Source organism: Pipra filicauda, unplaced genomic scaffold, assembly GCF_003945595.2.
Source record: "Pipra filicauda isolate LSUMZ 115617 unplaced genomic scaffold, ASM394559v2 scaffold717_size297095_pilon, whole genome shotgun sequence".
In the NCBI taxonomy this organism is placed as follows: domain Eukaryota; kingdom Metazoa; phylum Chordata; class Aves; order Passeriformes; family Pipridae; genus Pipra; species Pipra filicauda.
Genome location: NW_024104884.1, coordinates 28737 through 48285, shown reverse-complemented (window position 1 = coordinate 48285; position 19549 = coordinate 28737). Strand labels below are relative to the sequence as shown.

The window sequence follows — 19549 nt, the reverse complement described above, 5'->3', positions numbered from 1 at the left end:
GTTTATAAACGGATTTCTCGAGCACCATCAGTATCATGGACCTTAAAAAATTAACAGTTTAATATTCAAGGACAAGGTCAGTGTATGTAGTAGAGAAACTTCCACTCAGTTCAGAAATTAGATATTAGAAAATGACCTATTTGCCCCTTGCCTGTTCTGTGTTAAAAGTCAACTTCTCGTGTCCATCCTCTTGTTTTTTTGTTACCTTGAGTATCGTCCTTGAAACTGCAGTTCTGCCAAATTCAGTTGCAAATCAAATAATAAACTTTTAAAGCAATAATTAACTTTTCTAAACGGAAACACTTTTCAGAAGAAACATTTCAAATGCTCAGAAACTGAAGTGAGAAACAACAGTCAGGCTGAGTAAAAGGAGGAGTGAACCAGAAATAGTTTTGGCTCCTCACTGGGGTTTGTGGTCAATATGAAAAAAAAAAAAATAAAAAGAAAAATTAGGAAATACAGAACAAAAAAAAAAAATTAGGAAAATCAGGAAGCACAGCACGGAGTTACCACATTCCTGTTTTCCACAATTGAGAGGGCACAGGAATACTTACACCAGTTAGACTAAAGGTCCAATTTACTCAGAAAACCCACCTCCAACACTTCCCAGCAGATACATGAGAAAAACAGGAGACAAAACAGGACACCCTTCCTTCAGGGACAGCTCAGTTCTGGGAAAAGAAACTTTGCTCCCTCATAACGTGACGGAAGGGGGGAAAAAAAAGGGTTTCTCTGCCCAGCAACTGCTTTTATTCAATTTATCCAAGTAAGTTTATTCCCAGGGATGAATCAGAAAAGCAGCTTTAATAAAGCCCTGCCAGGAATGTTTGTCCATGAGTTGGATGCAGGAGCAGAGAGATGAGGGAATGTCCCGGCCCAGGGCCCTCGGACACGGGGGAACTTCCATCCATGGAGGAACTTCCATCCATGGACAACGAGCCCCACGCGCCGTGACAGGAGCTTTTAACCTCGGGAACAACTTCCAATGTTTCCATGGAGTTTGAGATCACAGGATACCCTGAGCTGGAGGAACCCACAAGGATCATTGATCCAACTCCTGGCCCTGGAGTTGGATGAATCCAACTCAGACACCCCAACAATCCCACCCTGTCCCCACAGGGCGTTGTCCAAACACTCCCGGAGCTCTGGCAGGTTTGGGAAGTGCCCCCTGGCCTGGGGAGACTTTTCAGTGCCCAACCACCCTCTGGGGGAAGAACTTTTCCCTAAAATCCAACCTAACCCTGCCCTGGCACAGCTCCAGCCATTCCCTGGATCCCACCACCGGTCACAGGGAGCAGAGATCGGAGCCGCCCCTCCTGAGGGAGCCGCAGATCCCAGGGAGGTCCCTGAGGGAAGAAAATCCTGTGAAGGTTCCTTATTATTTGGGGGAAAATGGAAGTTGCCACCTGGTTTGCACCCTGCTCCAGAAATTCAGAGCAGCTTCATGTTCTCAGCACAGAAAATTTGTAACCAACTCAATCACACAGAGATGAATACATTGAATATACATGAAAAAACATCTGGGAATACGAGAGATCAACAAATGCAGGATTTTGGACACATGTCCTAAATCCAGGTCTAACCCCCTGTTTTATGTATAATTATTCAACTGTTAAACCAGAGCTGCAGTTCCTGTATTGTCAGTGAGTCAAAGGCATTAAAACCCAATTTAAGAGTATTTTTTCAGCTCTTAATCCCAGAAATAAGAACAGACCTCCACTGTATGCAGCGAGAGGTAAGAGGAGCCCATCTGCACTGGGGATGTATGTGTGAATAAATAATTTAGACAGAAGTTAAAATTACAACTTCCTTCACAGCCTTGAAATGAGTAGAACACGTTCTGCAATCAAATCCAAATGTGGTCACACACACTGCACACAGGAATCAGCCATTAGACACTTGGAATCACACAACAAACTGTTGAAAGCTTCAGATATTTATATGTTTAAATGTTATTTCACTTCAAGATTGGAAAAAGAACAGCATTTTTGAGAAAAAAATCCAATATTTTTGAGGAAGGAACGAGAATGTGAATATTCCAAATAAACCATCTCTGGTAAAACAATCCTCAAGAGGAATGTGGAAGTAAAAGAACCCTAATTTTTTTGTCACAAGTGCCTTGAAAGTAGTGGGTTATCAAATGAAATTGTTACTATATTAGAAGTAGTTCTAGTTTTGTTCTGTTTTCTAACATTGCATTAATGTGTTTGGGGTTTATATCATAAATTAATTATTGCAGTTTGTATTTCATGTTTGTATCACCCAGAACAAGAAAAAATAACTGAGCACTCTGCGCTCTTTTAATGTTTTTAAAACACAAACCTCAACCAGAATTCAGCCCACAAAGACCTTAAAAATTACTCAAGAAAAACATCTTTTAAAGTCGTGTCACCCAACACCAAAAAGCCTCTACAGTCTGTTTGAAATGTATTTTTATAATTATATATATTGTGTAAAAATTATAATTAAAAAATCCTCGCCATGGCGAAAAATTCAATTAAATAAATTAAATAATTAAATAAATCGATTAAATAAATAAAGCAAAGCTAGAAACTGCCAACAAGACTTGATATTTGTCCTTTTTTTATCCTCTTTATTGATTTATTTGGATGCTTTTAAATTCCAAAAGCACTGATTTTTCACCCTCATTTTAAGACAACGAGAAGATGTTTTGATATGTAGCATCTTGCCCATTAATCCTGAGTCAAAGAGAGGGAAGACTTCCAGCATTATTCCCTAAAAATTCCAGCATTATTCCCTAAAAATATCATCTCTCTGCAACCTTCTCCCTCCCTTTCCCAGCCTGGGATAACTGAATTATGGAAAAGTGAACGGAAGGGACTGAAAAGTGTCAAATTCCAAAATGCTGCTGCTGCAAACCAGACATTTCCGTGTTTTAATCACATTTAACTCCAGTTTTGAGCAGCCAACACGAAGCTCAAACACAGCCCAAGTTTTCCTGGCAGTGCCCAGTTCCAGAGAGAAGAGATTTCACTGTAATTTATTGATTTCCTTTATTGCTGATGCCAAAAAAAAAAGAGAAAAGCCTGATTTTTTTTTTTTTTTCCCTGGGACATTATAGAGTCCTATCTAATTATATACTCCATCAACCAAACTCAATTAAAGAATAATATGATGATGTGTAGGAAACCACTCAGATATATGCAGGCAGTTTAAGTACTTCTAATTACATTCTAATATTTTTTAATCCATCATAATGAGCTTTTCTTCCCATTCTCAGAGCAGGGGACAACGTGTAAGTTAATATTTATATTCAGTGTGTCATTCTCTGTTTGTGCTGATCACTGAAAATATAAATAAACACACTAATGGACTAAGAAGTCCCCTGAGTTCACCAGACACCAAAAATCTATTTCCAATTGAAATGGGAATTTTTAATTGCTAGGAATGGCTTGGCCCAGGCTTTCAGTTCACTCTGAAAAAACCAAGCTTAAGAAAGGAATGTTTCAATAGATAGAAATTACATCCAAGATTTTTCTACCAGGAAACTGGTTTTATAAAGTATTTGGCACGTTCAAAGCAACCACATGGTGCTAATAAATCCACTCAAGCCCCGCTGCAGCTCCCAGAAATCTCTGGAATTCGTAAAAATGACAAGAATTACCATTTTTACTGCTGGTAAAATGTTCCTTTTGGGGTCACAAGGCTCCCAGCCCTGCCCTGCTCTGCTATTTCTGCCCCTGCACCACAAAGGGATGGTTTGGACTCCAAAGAAATCATCGGATTGAGCTTAAAATGCTGCAAAAAAGGAGGTCAAAAGGGATTTAGAGCAGCTCTGACGTGGAAATCCCAATTTATTTGCTCTTTTAACATGTATTTAACACCAAAACTTGCTCAATATCTCACCTGCCACCGTCTGAGGGCACGAAAGGAAGCAGCTAAATAAAAATAAAAGCATGAAGCACATGTTTAATTGAAATCCTGCTCGTTATTAATGAACCAACCTCCTCTTTTGAGCTTCAGAGTCTCTCCTGGCTCGTTCCAAGGCCAGTTCTTCAGCTATTCTTTTCTTCAGCTCTTCATTATTAACTGCAATTAGAAGAAAAACGCAATTAAACGTTAACAGAACACAAAAATATTCCCAATTACAGAAACAACCGCATAACACGGCGCTTTAGTTTGTTTATTTGCTTTTTTTGTTTTTTCTAGAGAGCAGCTGGAGTGCTTTTTGTGCTTTTAACCAGCTTGGAAATTTTAGCCCACACAACATTTAGTTAAAATTCCTCTTTTTTTAAAAAAAATTACTCTTCTCCAACGGCTTTTCAATTAGTGCAGCCTGCTGAAAATTAAACAACACGCACTATATGTTAAATTAAATGCATTTTTCTTCAGGAATATGCCTTTGTAGAGTAAAATCAGGGGGGGATGGGACAGAGACATAAATAGTAGAGTCATAAAACGCTGGGTTTTATTCACACAGAAGCAAAGGAAGTGTCTTTGTGTGAAGAATCAAGTATTTCCAGCTGCATATTTTACCCAGCAAAGCACTTCCAACATCCTACACATCCAGGTTTCCAGTTCCTATTGTTAGACAAGGATTTTGCCTCAAACCCTCCCAGTTTTGTTTAAACAAGGAGACAAGAGAGGAATATTTGCTTCCCTTAGGTTGTGTCAGATGAATTCATGAAAGCCGGGTGAAGAAATGGAAAAGCAGGGAAACAACTTCCTCAAGAATATGAATTGAGTTTTCCACACAAAGGTAGGAAAGTGGGAGAGTCACCAATCCTAGACAGACACCTATAAAACTACCAAAATCCATGGAATAAAGCTCTGCCTACACCAGCTGAAGCTCTGCCTGACTCTGGAATTCCAGGACAGGCAAACAGGTACTTCCCTCATTCCCACGAAGCTCAGATCCCACCCTATGGAAGCCCAGCCATCCCATCCCAAAACCCCCAGAACTTGGAGCAAAAACAATAAAAATGCTGAATTTCAGGAGGTGAAACAAGCCCCCGGAGCAGCAACAACACCTCTGCTGAGGGGGCTCGAAGCCAGGGAAGGAGATTTCCACGACCTCCTCCCCAGGAGCTGGATTTATCCGCAAATCTTGGTGTGAAACAAGGCTGAGTTCTCGCTCCAACCCTATTCACAATTTTTTTCAGCAGGATGCTCCAAAGGGCCATGGCAGACCTCGAGGATCAGGATGGTATCTACATCCAATACCGTACTGATGGAAGCCTTTTCAACCTGAAGGCCTCACCAAGACCTTAAACCATCTTGTCCAGGAGCTGCTTTATGCCGATGACGCCGCCCTTGTTGCCCGCACAGCAGTAGCCCTGCAGCGTTTAACGTCCTGCTTTGCAGATGCTACTGAGCTCTTTGGGCTGGAAGTCAGCTTGAAGAAGACTGAAGTTCTCCATCAACCAGCACCTCAGGAAGTCTTCCTTCATCCCCACATCACCATTGGCCAATCAGAGCTCAAATCAGCCCAGCAGTTTAATTAGCTGGGCAGCCTCATCTCCTCGGATGGTGAGATGGATGGGGAGACAGACAACAGGTTAGCAAAGGCACAGAGAGCTTTTGGAAAACTCCATAAAAGAGTTTGGCCAAATAAACACTTGAAGAAAAGCACCCAGATCAGTGTTTACAGAGCCACAGTGCTGTGTCTGCTCTCTTGGATGGATCTGAATCGTGGGTCATCTACAGCCACCACCTGCGTCTCCCAGAACGCTTCCATCAACGCTGCCTCCAAACAATCCTAAACATCCACTGGTCAGACTATGTGACCAATCCATCTGTTCTAGAGCAAGCAGTTGTCACAAGTATTGAGGCCATGCTGATGAGAACACAGCTGTGCTGGGCAGGGCACGTCTCCAGGATGAAGGACCAACCACCCCCTCCCTAAGATCCTGCTCTATGGTGAACTCACCACCGGCTGCTGCATGAGAGGAGCCCCGAAGAGGAGATACAAGGACTCCCTGAAACATCATCTCAGCCTTGGCCATATTGATCACCAGAACTGGTCTGCTCTGGCCTCAAATTGGGAGGCCTGGAGACACCCCATCTATAACGCTGCTGATGCTTTTGAGAAGGCACACACAGCCACCCTTGAGGAGAAAAGACAACGCAGAAAGAATCGTGCCCGGCAGAATTTACCACCTAAGGAGTCTTTCTGCTGTGCCTTTTGCAGCCGGACATCCCTGCCTCGTATTGGCCTTTTCAGCCACCAATGCACTTGCAACAAACGTGGGGAGAGCCCTTCCCAAATCTTCGTTCGCGAAGCCCAGCCATGATGATTATCCCAAAACCATTATTCCCCATTCCCACAACAGCTTCGCTGAGCCCAGCGTGCAATTTGTCTCAGCCCGAAGCGGCCTCGGAAAACTGGGAGTTTTATGAATGGATGAAGCAGCTCCATCAAGTTTATGGGGGGCTCAGCCAAGTAATTCAGTTATAAACATCTTAAGGGAAGCAGGAGGAATCAATATCCTGGAATCAATCTCCAGGGAATGCTGAGACGACACAGAGGGGAAAAATGGGGGGGACATTTGAGAGAGCTCAGCCGAAAAATGTAACAAAACAGGTGCAAATTCCGAGGTGAAGATGAAACTTTTCCCACATCGCCGCCACAAACCCGGCTGGAAAAGCAAAGCCCTGTTTTATTGGGAATATCTGGGCTGGCAGCAGCATCAATATCTTGTTGAGCAGCATCTGCATCACGAAATTTATTGTTCTGGAGTGCAAAAAAAATGAGTACAAGAACTCCAGCAGACCATGGAATGGTTTAAGTCGTAATGAGAAAAGAAAAGCCAATAAAGACATTTGCCCTTAACAATCAATTAAGCTGCTCATTGATCAGCCAGCTACTAATAGGGAATAAAAGTGGAGCTATAGATCATTCAATAGAATTATTGTAAGATACAACTGGGGAGCTCCCAAATGGGAATTTTGTGGTGTTTCAGTTAAAAAAGCTGCAGTTCTACGAGGAGGAGGGATTTGTTCCAGGGGGAAGAAGCGTTTAAAAAGACAAAAGTTAATTTATTGCAAAAGAAGACTGTAGATAAATGAATCACATCTCTCTGATGGCAATTTCTGCTCAGACTCCAGGGCAATAAAACAAGACTGTTGACTGCTGAAGTACCGGGGAATGTCAGAACCTGGGGGGTGCAAGACTGCTAAAATATTCATATATTAATATAATTGTATTAAAAATTAAATTTAAATACTTTTTTTAGCCATCCCCACCCCCTTTAATATTTTAAGTTCTTCAGGGTGCAAATGCACAGCTCCCATCACAAACCACTGTGGAGATTTGATATTTCTTATCTGTCCACCTTTGAAAGACGTGGTCCTTTTTCCCCCCCTTTCATGCACAGGTTCAAACTTCAAAAAGGCTACGGATTAAATAACCATTTGTTATTATTGAAACCATTTTTATTATTATTATTTTTGTTATTTTATGATTTAAACCATTTTTTATACACTGCAAGAGCACATATTTGGTTCAGGTAATTTCCCCTCCCCCTACAAACACGAAAAGGGAAAAGGGAAATTCAGATCCTTTTGTATTTAAAGCTTTAAGTCCTGGAAGCAAGAGGACAAAAGAGCCAAGGAGAGATCTGGAGAATCCATAAATTACATCCACTCTGTGTCTATTGGTCAAAACCCGTGACCAGGCCCAGGGAATAGAAGAGAGGAATTCCAGAATAAAAGTTACAGCATTTTTACTCCAGTTTTCTGTTAAATTATTCCAGTTGGCATCATGCCTTCAGATGGACCTGAAGGGTGAAAGGATGGTGTGGTGAAAAGGAAAGTTTCAACACTTTTCCCATTCAGTTTTTTCCAGACAAGGAAGAGACCAAGATTCCATCCAACAATTTGAAAAAGGGCTTATTCTGCCACCTTTTTAAAAGGCCAGGAACCCTGATTTCTGCTAAAAATATATTTATAAAGAAAAAGAACATGCAAAGCCTTTTGATGAAACCTTTGTGTTTCTTCTCCCACTTGTGCTTCAGCATCAGACAGGTGAGAAACCAGAAAGCCAATTCCATGTTTCCCAGGTCCAAAAAGCTCTGGAGAGTCACAGGGACAACTGAGGAGGGCAGAGGAGAGAAGGGCCCCGAGGAGCTGCTCATTCCCATCGAGTCCTCAGGGCTCAGATATATAAAATGTGCTCCAGTTTGGAATTCCAGGAGCAGGAGCAGGGAAAAGACAAGACAAGACACGATGACAACAATTTTTGAGGAGCCCTCAGCAATTTTGTCCCTCAGGTTGGTGCACGAGGGCAGGTGCAGCTCAGCTGCTCCCACAGTGTTTGACTCCAACTCCTCTGCTCTTTCTCATCCCAAGATCCAAATCCAGAGCTTTTCCCTCTCGTTCTAAAGCAGTTTCCTCATAGAAAAAAAAGAAACAATCAGCAGGATATCAAGATTTCAACCCAAAGCAATAAACAACCCACCTCGGGGAAAGCAAGACACCTGCAGCCTCCAAAATGTGAGCCTGCAAAACCAGGAATGGGATGTGGACAAATTAATCAAATCACTTCCAGCCTGCAGAGCTGGGGATCTGCCCATTAGCCTCTCATTTGCAAAAAATCATTAATGGAAGCAGCATTTATTAGCAGGCAGCTTCAGTAAATTCTCTTGAAAGGGCAGGTGCATTAAGTCATTAATGAAGAGACACTTAGGTTGGATACAATCAAAGGCCTTTTAGGAAATGCTCAGATAAATGATATGCAGAGAATGAATTTACAACCAAAAAAAAAAAAAAGGAAGAAAGAAAATAAACTAGATTATTTAAGCTATTTAGTGAAAGTTTTGCTGCTAAAAAACTGCCCAGTGAACAGGAGATCCTTCAGAAAGCAACTTCTCCGAGGGCAGCACGGAACCGTATGTGACCCCCCCGAGGACATCTGACCATCTTTAAAGAGAGAAACATGGGATTTTATGGAAAAAGACTTCCCAGGATGGAACAGCACAGCCCCTCTGGGCAACACATTTCCATGGCTGACTGACCTGAGGGCAAAAAAGCTTCTCCTCCCAGGTCCAAAGCACTTGTTCCACGTGTGCCGGGGGTTTATTGTCGGGAACCACCACGAAGGGACTGGTTCTGTCGTCTCAGAAACTTCCCTGCTGGAAGGACACTTCCAAGCCTAACAGTTCCAGGTCCTCCAGCCTCTTCTCTTGAGTTCCAGACCTCCAGCCAAGGAGCTCTGGGGCTAAAACTTCTGCCTCCAAACCAACAAGGAGATGCCCCATCCCTGGAAGTGTCCAAGGCCAGGCTGGATGGGGCTTGGAGCAACCTGGGCTAGTGGAAGGTGTCCCTGCAAACACTTTTTGGGGTGGGGTTGCAAGGGATCTTTGAGATCATCTCCTTCCAACCCCCTGCCACGGGTAGGGACACCTTCCACCAGAGCAGGTTGCCCCAAACCCTGCCCAGAGTGGCTTTGAATAAACTATAATTACACACAAAAAAGGCAGCTCTTGGTTTCTGTTCATCCTTCCACCACACAGGGTTAGAAAACTGCAGTGAAGCTGACAGGGCAGCACTGAAAAGATCTTTATTCTTGTACTATTTTTTTGCAATATTTGAAATGTAAAGGTAAATCCAAAGGAGGAGGAAAAAGAAAACCCCAAACCACCAAAGAACAGCAAACGAGGTGCACGATCTATAAAGTGGAGTTGGAGAACACAGCTCCAAGGGATGTGCTGAGCATCAACAGGAACAGGAAGGTTTCTTTTTAGCGCTGGAAAAACTATTTCCCAGTGAATTCCTGCAGCATTTCTTGCAATACTTGGTATTGGCAGCTGAGCCTCGGGGCAGGCAAAGCCCGGATCCAACAGGGCACTTCTCCAGGATGAACATTCCCCAGCTCCCTCGGGATGAGGAACCTCTCAGGGCTGCCTTCAGCCCCATCCTCTGTCCCAGCTGCTGGCAGGGCAAGTGGAGCTTGGAAAACATTCCAGTTAATGAAGATGTCAGGGGGAAAATCCCTACCTGGGCATTAGGAGCCATAAATACTGAATGAGGAAGCCCACACGGGCAGCCTGGTGCCTTCCCAACCTCAGCCTGGGGGCTCACCCACGTATTAAAGGTCTTCCACACTTTTCCCACCCACATTCCAACTTGAGATGTGTAATATGTGAATATTATAACATGCAAATGCCCTCCATTTATATGGAGCTTCATAAATGCTCATTAGAGCTTCATAAATGCTCTAATTGGGTCCATACCTAAATTCCACAGGTCACACAAAAATCTTCAAAATCAACAGGATGAAATTCTTTCTTCAGGTTGCCCAGAGAAGTTGTGGCTGCCCCTGGATCCCTGGAAGTGTCCAAGGCCAGGTTGGATGGGGCTTGGAGCAACCTGGGAGAGTGGAAGTTGTCCTGGAACTGGATGGTCTTTAAGGTCCCTTCCAAGCCAAACCACTCTGTGATTTCATGAACAGCAGCCATTTCAGTTGAACAGCAGAGAAAAGACAAAACCTCAAATCCCTAATTTAATTTAGAAAGAGCAGCCAACTAGATAAATGACAGGCACTTCAGTAACACACAATAATTTCCACTAAACCGGGAAAAAATTACATATTTCTCATTCAATTAAACAACCAGAAAATGCTGTTCCCTTTCCTGACATTCTCCAAGCTGTCTGGAGCATGGAAACAAAATTTGGGTCCCCCCTGAACTCAGTTCCTTGAGGTCCAGGCTGAGGTGTCCTGGGAAATCCATGGGGGATGTTCCATCCCCACCTCCCCAGCCACGAGTCGGGTGGAGCTCCAGCTCCGAACTGTCGAGCAGGTCATTCTGACCAGCCCCAAAACTCACCCTTAAAAGACTCCTAAACCCACAAATTCTCCATAAAGCCCCAGAAATATTCCCTGCACACCAAAGAAAAGAGGGAGATTCCTACTTTTTGAAATCCAAGTGTGATTTCAATGTCAATTAAAGCCGTAGGAGACATTTGGTGTGCTCAGATCACATTCAATGACACCATTCCTTAATTATTAGTTTTCCTAGAGCCTGGATTTGCTGGGATAAGAACAGAAGAGGAAGCAAGACAATGCTGTAATTCTCAGTGCACCAGGATAGCTGGCATACAGTTATTTTTAAAATTTATTAGGTTTCTAACGCTCTTTAACCCTGTCATAGTCAAAATTAGCCTTGCATTCAATGAAAACATAATGGACCATCCCTTCATTCCACCAGCACTAAAAACAACCCTAAAAAACACTAAAAGAAATAAGTTATGTGCTTTAAAGAGCAGCATTTAAACTGCTGTGGGTTTTCTTAATTATCCTTTTAAAGAGCGTTCTCAAAACTAAACTCTGTTTTCAGCCTCTTCCCCTGAAATCCCCAATTCCAGGCACTTCCTCCAATCAGGAATTCAGCCCAAGCACAAACCACATCTCCAAGGACAGAAATTTGTATTAACTGTTAAATATTGGTAATGTGCAGCAATACTTTAACGAGCTCGCAGGATAATTAAATACCAAACCAGCACAATTAAGTGTGCATAATTTAGAAATGTTTAATATTTTACTTTCCAAAGGCACTCTTGCATCTGTTACACTCTCTGTTTTACAATGTAAATGGGGGCATCGATCAATTTATTCTGATTTAAATTAGAAACAAGACCGTGCCTGAGCCACAAGTAACAAAACAAACTTAGTTCCTATTAGAGTTGGAGCATTTTCCTTTCAACATCCCCTCAGTGTTGGAGCTTTGGCAGTAAATCCCAAGGGATTTAGGAGGGGGGACTGGAAAAAAAAACAAGGGAGAGCAAAATTAGGAGGTTTTTGTCTGGTTGTACCTGCCTGGGCCTGACAGGGATATTTAACAAGAATAACTCATTTCTGAGATTTGCAACTAAATAAATGTCCTGATTCATTAAGCAAAAATATGGAATTTTTGACACAGGAGAAATGTCCTGTCACGGGGGATTTAAATTCCACATTAACAGGTGACAGACACGGGGAAGTTCAAGAGAGGGAACATGAAAGGTGGGCAATAAATCCTGAAATGTGTGACAGGCAGCAAATAAAGTCATTTCCCACCAACAAGTGGATTGAGTGAAAAAAAGTCTGTTAACAAAAAAAAAAAAAAAAAATCACCTAATTTTTCCTTTCTCCAGGAATTCCTGCTGTAATAGGGGGGTAAAGGGTGGGAAGTTCTAATGGAACTTTTTCGGTTGCTCTCAACGCCCTCAGAGGAGAATTATTTCACCCAAATTTCACCCAAAGCTTCATAACCCATCCTTCTCCCCCACTTCCAGAGATGGGAAATAATCCTATTTTTCTTATTTTATTTCAGCCATGAGACGTTTTTGCCATCCCCTTCATTTGAAATGATTAATAAATAATTTTAATTAAATGATTAATTATGTATATATTTATTCTATACATATATATTTATTTGTATATAATTATATTTATTATTAAAATATATTGTTTATATATTATTATAAAAATATATTATTTATATCTTTATTATAAATATTATTATAAAATTATTAATAAAAATAATCATTTTAATTAAAAGCCTCACACGCCTTTACAAGTCTGTCCCTGCCTTAGATTGGACACAACAGCTGAGAATTGCTGCTTCAGCTGGGTGAGTAATCCCTACTCCACACACACTGGAAAGCTTTTCTTGCTCAGTACAATGGATAAAAGCATCAGGATTCCGTAATTCCACATTAAAAAAAAAAAATAGAAAATAATCACATTGTAAGCAATGATAAGAAGGATTTTATGATTCTCCTTTCAAGAGGATTAAACATGTGGTGTCCCTTTCAGGACAATTGGAGTTGTGCAGTTCCTGATCTTTAGGGTTCAGAAGTTTCTTGTAAAACCATTTTTATCTGCCAGGACAGGGACATTTACTGGGATCCTTTTCATCTGCTCGGACAAAATCGTTTCTAAACTCTTTCCCCGGATGTATTCCCACAAACTCCTTCCATCACTGGAGAGGCCAGTGAAATAATTATGTATTTCTCCACAGAACAGCCAAGTAAAAGGGTTTATTAACTAAAACATCTCGAGTTCTGCATTGAGAAGGGAATTGCAAAGAATTACCAACCCCTGTTTCTCAGGCCCAGCACTCCCAAACGGGCCTTTTGGTCCTGTCAGGGCTCCAAAACCAGCAAATTTGGATGTTCAGTTCACCTCCCACCATCGCCTCTACAGAGGATTCTCCAGCTGTGAATCAGTGGCACTGAAAAGCCAATTTTCCTCAATTCCAGGTCTTGGATTTGGGCAGGAATTGGGAGAGTCTCAAAGCTGTTCATCACTCCTGGGAAAGGCCTCGGTGAGGGCCTTTCCACCAGCAGGAAAACAGGGTCAGGGAAGGGAGTTCAGAGGGAATCTTTGAGGTTGGAAAAGACCTCCAGGATCATGGAGTGATTACAATGTAATGTAATCACTCCACTCAATGTCAGTGGCACTGAAAAGCCAGTTTTCCCCAATTCCAGCTCTTGGATTTGGGCAGGAATTGGGAGAGTCTCAAAGCTGTTCATCACTCCTGGGAAAGGCCTTGGTGAGGGTCTTTCCATCAGCAGGAAAATAGGGTTGGGGAAGGAGCTCAGAGGGAATCTTTGAGGTTGGAAAAGACCTCCAGGATCATGGAGTGCACTGTCAATGGCACTAAAAAGCCAATTTTCCCCAATTCCAGGTCTTGGATTTGGGCAGGAATTGGGAGAGTCTCAAAGCTGTTCATCACTCCTGGGAAAGGCCTCAGTGAGGGTCTTTCCATCAGCAGGAAAATAGGGTTGGGGAAGGAGCTCAGAGGGAATCTTTGAGGTTGGAAAAGACCTCCAGGATCATGCAGTGCACTATCAATGGCACTGAAAAGCCAATTTTCCCCAATTCCAGGTCTTGGATTTGGGCAGGAATTGGGAGAGTCACAAAGCTGCTCATCACTCCTCAGAAAGGCCTCGGTGAGGGCCTTTCCATCAGCAGGAAAACAGGGTTGGGGAAGGAGCTCAGAGGGAATCTTTGAGGTTGGAAAAGACCTCCAGGATCATGGAGTCCAACCTGTGACCCATCCCCAGAGCACTGAGAGTCAGTCCAGGTCTCTCTTCATTCCAGGATTAAATGTGTGTTCCAGCCAAGCATCAGGAAACAAAGGCACCACCACCAGCTCCAGGGCTTTCCAAAACCTCTCTATCCCCTTCACACGGACCCAAGCTCTCCCAAATCCCACAGGATCGCTGATGGAAGAGGGTTTACCACAGTCTTGCAACCCTCCATGATTCCCCGGGCTCTGCCTTTCCACAGCTGGACTAAATAATCATCTTTCCAGGGCCTAAAGGGGCTCCAGGAGAGCTGGAGAGGGACTGGGGACAAGGCCTGGAGGGACAGGACACAGGGAATGGCTTCCCAGTGCCAGAGGGCAGGGATGGATGGGATATTGGGAAGGAATTGCTGGCTGGGAGAGTGGGGAGGGGCTGGAATGGATTTCCCAGAGAAGCTGTGGCTGCCCTTGGATCCCTGGAAGTGTCCAAGGCCAGGTTGGAGCAACGTGGGACAGTGGGAGGTGTCCCTGCCCATGGCAGGGGGTGGCACTGGATGAACTTTAAGGTCCCTTCCAACCCAAACCAGTCCATAATTCTCTGATCTCAAGGGTCTTGTCCAACCTACGGGACCGGTGAAGAAATCCAGCAGGAAGGAGGATGGAAAGAATGATGCAGAATTTTCCAAGCACTGCTAAGGTGGAAGGGGAAGCACAGGGGGATCCAGAGAGGCAAATCTGTAATTAAACCAGGAAAAGACCAGAGTGATGGAAACAAGAGACTTTTGTAACAATTCTGCATCCACTGTGGAGCTCCCCCATCTGTGCTGAACACCCCCCTCTGAGGAAACTTCTAGCAACAAAACTCTTAATATTCCAATCAGTTAAGCTGCAAGATGCACTGCAGGACACAGGAGTAGCTATTTTCCCTTTGCAAATCAGTTCAACAGCACAAAGATTATCTGTGATCTCTAAACAGGCCAATGACCAGATCAGGACCCACATTGTCACCAAGCCTTGGCAAGATTTCAGAGAACATTCAAATCAAGTCGTTACCCTTGAGAAATCTGTGACCAGTGGGGCTAAAATTGGCTGATAAATTCCAAAGTTACCCTGGGAAAGAAGGAAGGGAAAAATAAATTAAACAGGAGCCCGTGAAGCAGCGACAGTGGGAAAAAACAAGCAGTGAAAGTGTGTCTTTACAGGGAAAGGTTAATGAAAGAAAAAAGGGTTTCACCCAAAGATAACACTCATCAATACATCTGTTGATCCCATTGAACAGATTTCCCAGAGGTTGGAGCTGCATGGAAAGATAAATCAGCACATCAAACTCCTGCCCTGGACATTTAAGGCCACGTAACAGCCAAGCACTAAGTTTTAAAGGGGTTAACAATTTTCCAGCAGGAGCTGATTATTCAGGGGGAAAAAGGGTCACTATCTCCACATCAAATCATAAGGACAGGGAAAGCAGTAATTCCACAATTGGTTTATCCAGCTCAGATGAAAAGCACGTCCAGGGTCGTAATTCCTGACCGGGGAAGAGGGAAAGAATTTCAACAACCTCCGTGCAAAGATCCTGCACGTGAGAATCCCTCGGAATGGGAAGAAGCTCCGAGGATTTCCTCATGCCTTGAGGACATTCCCACTTTCTGACATGTTTATTTTGGAGCAGAAGCTGGAAGTTAATTCAGTGCCAAAGTGGCAGCACACTTGTTTCACGGGATGTTAACAGCAGGAGCCACGGGGGCAGATTAGAAACAGGCAATATTCATCATTTCAAAGAAATGCACCCCAAAAATAACTCCTTGCACAGGCACAGGGGATTTATTTCTCCCAAGGAAAGTGGTGGCTTAGAGCATCATAATGTGTCCTTCTCCAGCTTTATATTTAATCTAATTTATATTTCAATTTAATTATGAGCACGCAGCCACAGCGTTGCCAGCTCAGAAATGTGGCCCTGCGTTGCTGCTTTTAATAATAAACTGCAAACAGGCAGTAAACAAGCCCAAAACTATGATGTTTATGGCTCTTTTCATTATTCAGAAATTACACAGAAATGCTGGAACATTTAAAAGTCTCACACAACCATTAATCCAGCACCTCTGTTTTTAATGAAAATAACTTTGCAGGAGTCTGGGCCCTCAGCTGATGAAATACTTGCACCAGCTCTCCAACTATTTAGTTTATTGTTTTAGTGTTATTTGTTGTTAGAAAACCAAGATATTACAGATGGATGGAGTGAATGGGATTATTGCCAATTAACAGATCCAATTCCACTCCAGGAATAAACCACCTTTAGGTTAATCCAGCACGAACCAGCAACTGGAAAAGCACCTCAAATACCAGAAAAGTGGATTCAGGGATGGAATTAAAAGTGCAGGGAAAAAGAAAGAGGCTGTTCCAGCGGGTAAGAGGTGAAATATGAAAATCCTAAGGAGAAGGAATAATCTGTCAGCAAAGATGCTCCCAATTAGTTCAGAAATATGGGAGAAATTCACTTTTTTCCTCGTGGAAAACAATCTCTTTTCTCCTGAATAAAAGCAGCCAGTGAGTTCAACACAAACACAAGTGACAACTGAGTTTTGCCTGAGGACCAAAGGGATGCTTCTCCAAAAATTCCAGCTTCCTGGAATTTCAGATGAGCACCAAAGTCATTCTTCAACCACTGCCTTTACTAATTCTTCCCACCAATTTCTGCTGATATTTCTTTTTTCCCTCCTTAAATTTAATGATTCCATCTGCCCTGGCTGAGAAATGTCAATTAGCAGCATCAAGGATTAACTGAGTCCTTCCTCTCAGGATGATCCCTCATAAAAGAAAGCCCAAGAAATAAAGAAAATGGTAAAGAAAATGAAAAAAAAAAAAAAAAAATCAAGCATCTTGGATGAACCACTCGATTCCTTCAGGGTAAAATTCCAGAGATCAAGGAGAACAGGCTGGGATGAACCTCCATCTCTCACCCCCAGCCTGAAGGAGTAGCTTGGAATAGATCCTTGGTTTTTAGGTGATTAACATGAGGTGAAATCAAACAGGGTTAATGAGGTTAAAAATGGGAATCAGACAAAACAGCTCCGGGAAGAATTGCCAGAGGGACACAACCAAGCTGGCAAAAACAGGGAAGAAATGTCCTTTCCCTCCTTTTTAAATTTAGATTTCAAACCAACCAACGGCTTGGAGCACCTGAAAAGTGCAATTTTCAGGCTGCTCTTCCCCAAAACTTCAGTGATAAATTTTCACATGAGATCACTGAAAGTCAAGGAGTTCAGAGCACGTGGAAACCAGGATAGGGGGGGAAAAAATGGGAGCAGGAGGTAAAAGTGCATCCCATTCCCTTGAGGAAAAGCAGTCTCTAAGTGGGCCCTGCTGTTTAACTAAAAAACAACCAACCCAGAGCTTTGCAGCAGCACAAAAAAAAAAATACACTTAACCTGCCTCAGCTGACAAGTGATGAAGAGTTTTAGTAACACTTGGCTGCTGCCTGGAGATGAAAGAATAAAACCAAGCTTCTCTTCTCATCTTAATGTGATAAATCACCCATTTAAAGTGTTCTTTTATATCCCACTGAAGATTCTCTGCCTGGTAAATAAATGGTGATGGGAAGAAAAAGCAGAGTTTACTATTAAAAGCAAAAGGTTTTATTACTTGGAGGCCTGCAAGTTGTGTTACACCGAAGGAGTGGTGTTTTTCAATAATAGAAAGGGGGAAAAAAATGCATTTAAACTCCTCTACTACTTGGAGATAAATTTGGATAAGAACATCTATTGTGCTGTAAGAGCAGAGAGGATTCCAGGCAGCAGAATAACAATTTCCTTTATGGTGTTATCAAGACTGACACTGGTGAAATCAAACAGCTCTAATTTGGTCATTGGGGTTTATTCCTTAAAAATATCGATACTTTTGAATTTATTCCTTAAGATAAAAAAAAAAATCATTCACTGCTCTAAATGACTTCTATTCCAACAATCCCTTAAATTACAAAGCCCTTTATCTTTGCCAATATCTGGTCTTTTTGACCCATAATCCCAGGAAGGTCTCTGAAGGACAAAGGAGGAGCAGGAGGGGGGTTTATCCTCATGCCCAGAGGATCCTGCAAGGACACACGTGGGAGATTTCCAACAAGGACAAATGTCTCCAAAACAGGCATTTTCTTCCATCAAATTCTGATTTCTAATGGAGGACGTGACCAAACTTAAGGAAAAAAGACAGAAAAATGATCAAAACAGGTTGCCAGGTAAGGTTTTAAATAATTTTAACACTAAAAAAAAACCAAAACACAGAAAATCCACCACACAGTCTTGCCACAAGTCTGGCTTAAAAACCAGTGGGTAAACTGGCTGCATTTTCAGCAAGCTCAGCCTAAGTCAGGCTGGGCTCTGGTTGCCTGTGCTCAAAGGCCAGGACTGAACTGGGAAATAATTCAGTGCTCAGAACTAGTAAAAGGCAATGGCAAGAATTCCATAATTAGGCCTTAAAACTCCTTTTTGCAGAGGGCTCCACGAGCTTTGCCCAGCCTTTTTCCCCAGGTAAATTTTTCCTCTGTGTTTTCAGGGTTTCCCCAGTTTTGGGGTTGAGCTCAGGAGAAATTAATCCAAGGACCACACTTATAAGGAGTTAATACAAGAACAGTTATTTTCCAAGGTGATTTTCCTGCTAAATCCTGGAAGATCATCTATTTTAAGCAGGCACAAATCAAAAAAAGCAGGTGGTTCTAACTCTTATCTCCCAAGAATTGCTAAGGAAATATTTGGGATGTGCTTGTTAAAGAGAAGGGGAATTCATTGCAGTGAACCTGCCTGAGACCTGGGGACTTGTATGAGGACAAGGCCTGACAAAGTCAGTGCTCTTCCTTTAAATTCCATTTGGAATATCCCAAGTTCTCTCTCAGCTGTAAAATGAGAACCCCCCCAAATCAATTAAATGTCCCCCTGATATTTGACAAAACTCATTGGATTGGGTTTCTCCCTGACCCTCATGTAGGGATCAATCCCACAGGCTCCTGAAAACATAATTCCTCCATTTTCAGAACCCTTGGAAACCTCAGAATTCCAACCTGCCCTTGGACACTTCCAGGGATCCAGGGGCAGCCACAGCTTCTCTGGGCAACCTGGGCCAGGGTCTCACCCCCTCATCATAAAAACCTTCTTTAATCAAACTTAAAACAAATTTGTATCGTGTCAAACTCCTGGCTAACATTAAACACAAATGTCATTTCTTGGAGTATATTTAAATTATATTTAAATCTATTTCAGTTAAATAGTTCAGCTGTCCTTGGAGGGTGTTTCTGGATGGTTCAGATCACTGCACACCAAGTTAGGATCACACCACACGTGGTCAGACAGGAGAGCATTAGATGAGGTCAGTTGTAACATCCCATTTTAGGTTAAAAAAGTGATATTTGCAGGAGGAGTTTCAACACTTTTTGCCTTTTATTCTTGTTCCACCTTTAGTTTAAAATGCCTCATTCCACGGGATGTCTGAGCACTCCAAATGCAATGAGAACAGGCAGCCAAAGGTGACACCTCAAAGACAATATTCCAGAGGAGAATCCAAATCAGCTTTGGAATTGGATACATCTTGGG

At 42.5% G+C, this 19549-nt stretch overlaps 1 protein-coding gene across 5 annotated transcripts in view; it reads right to left on the bottom strand.

Annotated features, from left to right (window-relative positions):
• CHCHD3 (coiled-coil-helix-coiled-coil-helix domain containing 3) overlaps window positions 1-19549 on the bottom strand; it is a 139919-nt gene that overhangs the window by 112699 nt on the left and 7671 nt on the right. For all 5 annotated transcript variants that reach the window (XM_039389215.1, XM_039389216.1, XM_039389218.1 and 2 more), the window contains exon 3: window positions 3966-4050. In XM_039389215.1, coding sequence (XP_039245149.1) covers window positions 3966-4050 — 85 coding nt within the window. The remainder of the gene's footprint in view (window positions 1-3965; window positions 4051-19549) is intronic.